This window comes from Telopea speciosissima, chromosome 6, assembly GCF_018873765.1.
Source record: "Telopea speciosissima isolate NSW1024214 ecotype Mountain lineage chromosome 6, Tspe_v1, whole genome shotgun sequence".
Lineage (NCBI taxonomy): Eukaryota > Viridiplantae > Streptophyta > Magnoliopsida > Proteales > Proteaceae > Telopea > Telopea speciosissima.
In genome coordinates this window covers 17,228,517-17,236,979 of record NC_057921.1, presented here as the reverse complement: position 1 = coordinate 17,236,979, position 8,463 = coordinate 17,228,517, and the positions used below count along the sequence as shown (strand labels likewise).

General features: G+C 45.3%; 1 protein-coding gene across 1 annotated transcript; it reads left to right on the top strand.

Annotated features, from left to right (window-relative positions):
• Positions 1–336: 336 nt before the first annotated feature.
• On the top strand, positions 337–8,053 carry LOC122665483 (basic blue protein-like). The gene is made up of 3 exons (XM_043861636.1): positions 337–447; positions 7,250–7,358; positions 7,846–8,053. The coding sequence occupies exons 1-3, from the start codon at positions 337–339 to the stop codon at positions 8,043–8,045; spliced, it is 420 nt and encodes a 139-aa protein (XP_043717571.1). The 3' UTR covers positions 8,046–8,053.
• Positions 8,054–8,463: the final 410 nt, after the last annotated feature.

The window sequence follows — 8,463 nt, the reverse complement described above, 5'->3', positions numbered from 1 at the left end:
ACGTTCTGCAAGTAGTCGAGTATAGGGTCCATCCAGCTGGGCCCTTCCTCGATTTCATTGATCAGCTTCTCCTGGTATGCCGGTTCATGCAATATTTCCATATACACTGCACTGGCTAGGTTCTTGAGTTCATTGTTGGCTAGCCTAGACAGTGCATCTACCTTAGCATTCTCTATCTTGGATACTCGAACCATCTCGAACTTCACAAACTGCTCGATCAATTCCCGAGCACGTGCTAGGTATGATGCCATGCGCTCATCCTTTGCCTCATACTCTCCGTTCACTTGGTTCACTACAAGCTGGGAGTCACTCCGGATGGAGAGATGTGTGACTTGGATGGCTTTGGCCACCCAGAGTCCAGCCAACAGTGCTTCGTACTCTGCTTCATTGTTAGATGCTGCGAAGGCAAACCGGAGAGCATATTGTATTCGAAATCCTTTGGGACTGGTAAGTATGAAACCAGCTCCGCTTCCTGTGGCATTACTCGAACCATCCACGAACATCTCCCACGATCCTTGATCCTGCTCCTCTAGTTCCTAAGCTTCTATCTCTTTCTCAGGCAGGGTGCACTCAGCTACGAAGTCTGCCAAAGCTTGGCCTTTGATGGCCGTCCTAGGTTAGAACCTGATGTTGTGCTCACTCAACTCAACTGCCTAGGCGATCAATCGCCCGGAGACGTTTGGCTTGTGCAATACCTTCTTTAGTGGTAGGTTGGTGAGGAATGTGATGGTATGGGCTTGGAAGTATGGTCTAAGCTTCCTTGCCACGATCACTAGTGGATATGCTACCTTCTCTATTCTTGTGTACCTGGTCTTTGCATCAATTAAGACATGACTTACATAGTAGATGGGCCTCTGTATTTTACCCTCTTCTTTAAGTAGCACTGCACTCACTGCGACGAGGGTCGCTACCAAGTAGGTCTGCAACTCTTCGTTGGGTTCTGGGCGCCCAAGCAATGGTGGATTTTTTAGGTACGCCTTCAGCTCTTCAAACGCTTTTTGGCACTCCTCTGTCCATTCAAAGTCTTTAGGACTTCGGAGGTTCTTCAACGTCTTGAAGAATGGTAGGCATTTGTCTTCGGACCGTGACACGAACCTTGATAGGGCGGTGATCCTTCCATTCAACCTCTGTACTTCCCTGACTATCCGAGGTGGTGCCATCTCTTGGATGGATTGGCTTCAATTCCCCGCACTGAAACCATGAACCCTAGGAATTCCCTGACGTTACTCCGAAGGCGCACTTCACAGGGTTGAGTTTCATCTGGTTCCTTCTCAGCACGATGAATACCTCTTTCAGGTCGGCCAGGTGTTGATGAGCTTGGACGCTTTTCATGAGCAAGTCATCCATGTACACCTCCATGTTGCACCCAATTTGTTCCTCGAACATCATGTTGACCATCCTTCGGTAGATGGCCCCTGCATTCTTCAGTCCGAACGGCATGACACGGTAGCAGTAATTCTCCTTGTTCGTTCAGAAGGAGGTGTAAGACTCGTCATCCTCATGCATGAGGATCTGGTTGTAGCCGGAGTAGGCATCCATGAAACTCAGCATCTCATGTCCTGCAGTTGCATTGATCAATAGATCGATCCTAGGTAGTGGGTACTCATCCTTGGGACATGTCTTGTTCAAGTCAGTGTAGTCGACGCACATCCTCCACTTCCCGTTAGGCTTGGGTACCATGACCACGCTTGCGAGCCAGGTAGGGAACTTTTCTTCTCTGATGAACCCTGCTCGGCTCAACTTCTCGACCTCTTCTTTGATGGCTACCTGTCGGTGTAGGGTGAAATTCCTTCTCTTCTGCTGGACTGGCTTCCTGGTTGGGTCTACATGTAGTCTGTGCTCTGCTATGGATCTAGGTATGCCTAGCATGTCTGTAGTCGACCATGCGAAGACATCCATGTTTGCCTACAGGAGGTGTCCCAGTTCTTCTTTCTGCTCATTGCTCAACAGTGTGCCAATCTGTACTACCTTGGAAGGGTCATCCTTGCTAAGTGGCCATGGAACTAAGTCCTCAGCCGGTCTTCCTCTCTTCTCTGTCAATTCATCTCTCTGGTCACTGGCCAGGTTCTCCATGCACAGTGTCATTCCTCGGGTGTTGCCATTGTTCTTCTTCATGAAGGTGGCGTAGCATTCTCTAGCCTTCTTCTGATCACCTCGTACTTCACCCACTCCATTGTCAGTGGGGAACTTCACCTTCAGGTGGATTGGAGATATGATGCCTAAGGGCCATCAGAGATGGTTGCCCTAGGAGGCCGTTGAATGACACCACGGACCTGACGACCATAAAGTTTACCATGACGGTCACTTGTCGAGGGTGTTCTCCAAAGGTGATGGGTAGCTCTATGGTGCCTCTGATGGAGGTTGTGGCGCCTGAGAATCCATGGAGGTAGGTGGGCTCTGGCCTAAGTTGATCATCTCCAAACCCAAATTGGTGGTAGGCTTCTAGTTAGAGTACGTCCAGGGACGCCCCTGTATCAATCAACACCCTGTGCACTGGTCGGTTGGCTATCTCCACCTGCACTACCAGGGCATCCTCATGTGGAAAGCTTACGCCTTCCAAGTCTGCATCCGAGAAGGAGATCATCGTCTCGGTCCTTGCTATTTTGCTTGGTTTCTTTGCTACTCCCATGAACCTGGCATGGGCCTTGGCTTTTCTGGTTGACTCTTGCTCCGGTCCTCCAAGTATGGTGAGGATAGGGGCTCCCTTGGTGCCACTTGGCTCTGCTGCATCTCTTCTCTCGTCAGTGTGGTCTCTTTCTCTATCTCGATCCACTTTTCTTTCTTCCCTTCTTGGTTCTTCTCTTTCCCGTTCTTGACCTCAATCTCCTTGGCCCGAACGGCCATTGCGTCTTCCCTTCACGTATCTGTCCAGGCTCCTTATTCTCACGAGACCTTCTATCTCTCTCTTCAGTTGATAACATTCCTCTGTGTCATGCCCATAGTCCTTGTGGAAGAGGCAGTACTTGTTAGGGTTACACTTCTCAGGTCCTGCCAGCATGGGTCGTAGCCATTTTATTAGGTCATGGTCTTGTATCTGCATGAGGATCTGTGACCTGGTGGTGTTGAGGGGTGTGAATTCTGGGTTGTTGGCCCTCTCATCCCTCTCTGACTGATGATCACTTCTTCCGGATGGGCGATCACCTTTCTCCTATCGTCGCTCAGTCCTTAACCTTTTATTCTCTTTGCGGTCATCTGGTGCTGACCTCTTATTATCCTGGGCCTTGCCTTCAATTGCCCTCGTCCGTGACTGTACTATCTCGGCCATGTTGGCGAACTAATTGGATCGCTCCAGGAGCTCTTTCATGGTCTTGGTCTCATGACGTGCCAAGTCCATGATTAGTTCCATGTCTCTAATGCTTCCAGCTAGGGCTGCATGCTGGGTCTGATCATCTTGGTCGCGAACTTCTAGGGATTCCTTGGTGAACCTGCTGACATACTCCCTAAGGGACTCCCCAGGGTTTTGGATCACGTTCAGTAGGTTGATCGTGGTCTTCTTCTGCTTGACGCTGCTCTGGAAGCGGGTCACGAACTACTCGCATAGCTCTGTAAATGATCCAATCGACCTCAGTTGTAGTCTAAAGAACCATGAGGTCGCCACACCCTTGAGGGATGCAGGGAATGCTCGACATGACACCACATCCGATCCACCATATAGTGTCATCATGCCATTGAAATAGTTGATGTGGTCATTAGGGTCGGTGGTGCCACTGTAGAGTTCAAAGGTAGGTAACCTGAACCTGGATGGCAGTGAGGCTGACATGATCTCTTCTGAGAAGGGGTGTTGTCCAGGGATTGAGTGTGTCTCACCCTTGGTTTGTTTCTTCAACCCTTCCAGTTTCTCATCCAACTCTTGGAGTCTCTTGTCTAACTCTTCATCCCGTGCTTGTTCCCCATGCCTTGCTGGTCGTTCGCTGTGAGCTCGTTCACATCCTCTCCTGGAAGTCCCCTCCCGCCTTGACTGTTGGGGGGACGGTGAAGGGTCATGCCGTGATGAATCTTGTCTGGAACGTAAGGGGCTCTCTTCACAGTAAGTCCAGTTTCGCTCTAGTGCATGACTTCCTCCTAGTCGACCATCAAACACCGGCCTCCAAATAGACCCTTCAGGGGTGGGTACCACGGATCGGTGTGATGGTGTTCTCCTTCGGTCCGATGGTGCTGGAAGGTCCGCCATTCTCCTCAGATGCTGGGAGTGATCCCTTTGCTGCCTGGTGTGCCCTTCGGACCTATCACCCTTGGGAGGTGATCTCCTAGGGCTTTGCTCTCACCTTTGCTCCTGCCTACGATGATGGGTAACCGCTTTCTGCCTTAGATATTCACGGAAGAGTCGTTGGTCGTCGAGGATCTAACGCTGTAGGTCATTAACCTAACCCACAGTGGCCAGTGCATTGGGATCAAGTACTGGCTCCACGGGGGCCTCAATGGCTGCTTCAGGGTTGAGGTTGTCCACCCCCACTTGTTGGTTCTCAGGGACCTCCCTCTCCTGAGAGACACGATCTGTGGCTCTGTGACATGAGCTCTCTGGAGGAGGTGATCCGTTCCCCTCCCTGGGGGCATTGTTGGTGGAGGGAGTGGTCTTCCTACGTGCCATGACTGATCAGTGATGGAAACAAGCTAGTAGATACTATGGCTAGCGTCGTTCCCACAGACGGCGCCAATCATCTATTGCGTCAAGAAATCGCTCAGCGGTCCTTCGAGTGCCATAACCTGCAAAAGACCCTGGGTGACAAAGGAGAACCGGTGTGGTTCCGGCCTAGGACTCTTCGATGCCTAAGTTAGATCTCTCTGAGCAAACAGATGAGTGAATAGAACTCAAGATATTCAAGATGGGTTGAGGGGGTAGATTACCTTCCCTTTTATAGTAGTGCGTGGTGGTGCGGAGAGTCCCAGTAGGTGTGGAGTGGTCTTCGCAGTGGATAGAGTCCCTGGATAGCAGGGCTTGTTCTTGATTGGTTGTCTTCCCGAGAGATGTAGTGTCATGACAGACCTAGGAGTTGTCTTCCCGAGAGACGTAGTGCCTTCGGTTGGCTTAGTAGTTGCCTTCTTGTAAGACGTGGTGTCCTAATGGAGCCGGTATCCTTGACGGATTGGCTTATCTACGTGGTAGATAAGGTTCATGGTGCATGAGTCCATTCACTCCAAGTGACTTGATAGGCGGTGGCCTAGAGTCCTTGGTGATGCCATCTTGTTGATGGCGGTCTGAGGGAGCTTGTGTTTGGAGATGACGTGTGTAGGCATGACATGTTCGGGGATGTCATGCCCGAGTCCGAGTCCGAGTCCACACCCGGGGTGCCCATGCTTGGTGTGGGTTGAATCCTTACTTGGTTCTCCATTTTGGGGTACCTAATCCTGAACCAGTCCTCCTTATTGGGTTTGGACATGTGGCGGTCCCTGATTGGTCAGGTGAATTTGGGTTTTTCAGCACCTCTATTATTTTTTTTTTATAGAAAAAAAAGGAAACACATATGGTCGGTGGGATACCTAGATCAAAATCAATTGAACAAGAGAACACACAATTTCTATAAATAGACATTTCTTGTTGTTCGACGTGCAAAATAATTTGATTATTCAGCATATGTGGGGAATACATATGTTTAGATTATTTTTTTTTATAATTTATTGGTATATGTTCCAAGAATCATACAATGAGCTAGAAATAAATATTTATTTTAAATTAAAATTTATTAATTAAATTAATTCTTCAAACCTAATTGTAGGATTCTTTTGCTTTTAAATATTTGACTGTTTGTAATTATTTTGCTAATAATGGAATTTTGAAGGCTTATCAACTGAAGCAGTCCTTCTCACACGCATAATGCAGAAAACACGATGAAACGGAAAGAAGAAACAATCATACAACCACAATACAAAGGTATACATGGTTCGTTAAGGTGCCTATGTTTATAGAATGATGAGAATAATTTTACTAGCAATGGATATAGGGTTACAAGCTCTCTTCCTCACATCTCTCTGTGTTTACAAAGAATTTCTCTTAACCCCAATAACCTCCATCACTACAAATTTATAGGAAAAACAAAGAAATACAATTTCCCAAATTACTCCCATGTAAACTCTAGAAAATTTGTTTTGGATTTTCAATGACCTTTCAAAACAACCTACAACCCAAACTACATAATACAAGACATCAACTCTCAACATATTGTACATTAATTTAAGCATATGATCATGATTTCCATTTCAGATCAATCAAAGAACCTCACATGTAATTTCAATGCTCTAAGAAAATCAATTTCCATTTGGAATTAGGTGAACCATTGAAAGAACCAAGGAAAAACCCATTACATGGAGGGATATATACTGTAATACGGTTCCAAGATTCTACATGTGCCATATCCAAGTCAATCCCCACCTATCCAAGGATTTGGATCCTCTGCGATTTGGAGTTGAGCGGCCATCATGTTGCATTCAACTCACAGGCCGCCACGTGAAATTAATGCTGATCCAATGGTTGGTAGATGATGACAATTCAAAATTCAAAATTACAGCTCAAAATCAAAAAAATTGCCAAGCCACCATCTACCAAACATTGGATCGGCATTAATTCCATGTGGTGACCTATGAGTTGAGCACAACACGATGACCATTCAACTCTAGACTGCAGAGGATCCAAATCCCCTATCAAATGACTAGAACTACCGAACAAGTAGTCTACATACAAAATTGGCCGCTTCAATGTCTCATTTATGTTGTGTACGCTAGCATCTCCCTTTGTCTATCTCTCTCCTTCGTATGAAATGAGACATCTGTCCCTACTACGAGAGGTGAGAGATGAACACAAGAAATACTAGCTTACGCTAGGCAGCCGACCAATGTTGTAGTGGTGAACCATGAATTCCAAGTTACTTTTCGATCCAAAAAATAAATATTTTTTCTTACGTTTCTTTTGTGTCAACGTGACAAAAAATAATTAAGAAATGGTTGACTACTAATAAAGAACTACACCGATTGCTCTAAGCCTCCCACTTCGTGACTTCCACTAATGAATCAAATACAATTTTTTTTCTCTTTCTCTCTTACATAAACCTGCAAACTCAATGTATAAAAGACATTCTCGTTCCCTTAATCTCCTTGCAGCAACTTCCAATAACTCTCTCATTCATTCTCTCCCAATCTTTCTGTAAAGAAATTATAACCTATAGAGATATCTTGGAAGATGGTTCAGGAAAGAGGTAGTGCAGCAATGGCCACCAAAGGGGTTGTGATGTTGTTTTTCCTTTGTTTTACCCTCCAGTGTGAGATTGCTCATGCAAAATCCTACGTGGTTGGAGATATGAAAGGTTGGACTTTTTTTGTTGACTCTTGGCCTAAAGGAAAGAGGTTCAGGGCTGGCGATGTACTTGGTATGTATCAACTAACTCTTCATTGTTTGTGATAATTAGAAAACTAAGGTTATGTTTGGTATGCATTCTAGATTGATTTTGTATTCTCAAATGATAAAAATAATTTTTTTTATCATCCGAGGATGCGAAATAGACCATATTGTTAACTTGAAATGGCTGAGGAGAGGAAAGGTTCCTTTTTGAGGGTACTCCCGGGAACAGATCCAGTGGGACAGGGTGGGGCCTGTAGCTCAGAGGATTAGAGCACATGGCTACGAACCACGGTGTTGAGGTTCAAATCCCTCCTCGCCCACAACTGGCCCAAAAGAGAAGGACCTTTCCTTTACCTCTGGGGTAGGAAAATCATGATCAGGATTCAGGATAGAGAACCCAAAGCTATGAAACTCGGGTGTGAGTCTTTTGTTGAAATGAAATAGAATGCATTTCCAAGAATGCATACCAAACGCTTTCTACATGATCTGATCCAATTACTTCAAATCTTTAACAGTTTTCAAGTACCTTCCAACGGCTCACAATGTTGTGAAGGTGAATCACTTGGGCTACCGGACTTGCACAGTTCCTAGAGGATCCTATATTACAAGAACGGGAAATGATCATATCAGATTAGTGAAGGGAAATAACTACTTCATTTGCAACTTGCCTGGGCATTGTGTGAATGCAATGAGGATTGCAGTTTATGCAAGTTAATTAATTTTCACTTTTATATTTTATAAAATAAGTTATAATTTCTTCTGGTAATTTTGAAGGTTTTGTGTGTATTTTATATATCAAATCTATAGGGCTACTCGAAATGGCAGTAATGACTTGTTTATGTGGTCTCTTGTAGAAGTTTTGATGTGGCTGTAAGAGAACTTGTAAAAGCTTCAGTTGATCATTACCCATTTCTCAGGGTTGAGGAGTTGTTTATTTCTATCTTCTATTTTTATTTTTTAATGAGAAAGGAAAATAAAAACTATTTTACATTAGAGGTGATGTTCACTATCCTAATAAAATACAGAAATTCGGCAATTAGTCATAAAAGAGAAAATAAACAAAAGGGTATCAAAGATATCTTCCTATGTGGTCCATCTAATTGTAGCTCATGAAGGGGCTGAGCCAGAAATTT

Bases quoted from the DNA above. Each gene is read 5' to 3' on its own strand.
- LOC122665483 (XM_043861636.1), top strand. From the start codon at position 337: ATGGCTTTGGCCACCCAGAGTCCAGCCAACAGTGCTTCGTACTCTGCT. The intron at 448-7,249 runs GTAAGTATGAAA...TTTACCCTCCAG, and splicing joins TTCGAAATCCTTTGGGACTG to TGTGAGATTGCTCATGCAAA. The intron at 7,359-7,845 runs GTATGTATCAAC...AATCTTTAACAG, and splicing joins CAGGGCTGGCGATGTACTTG to TTTTCAAGTACCTTCCAACG.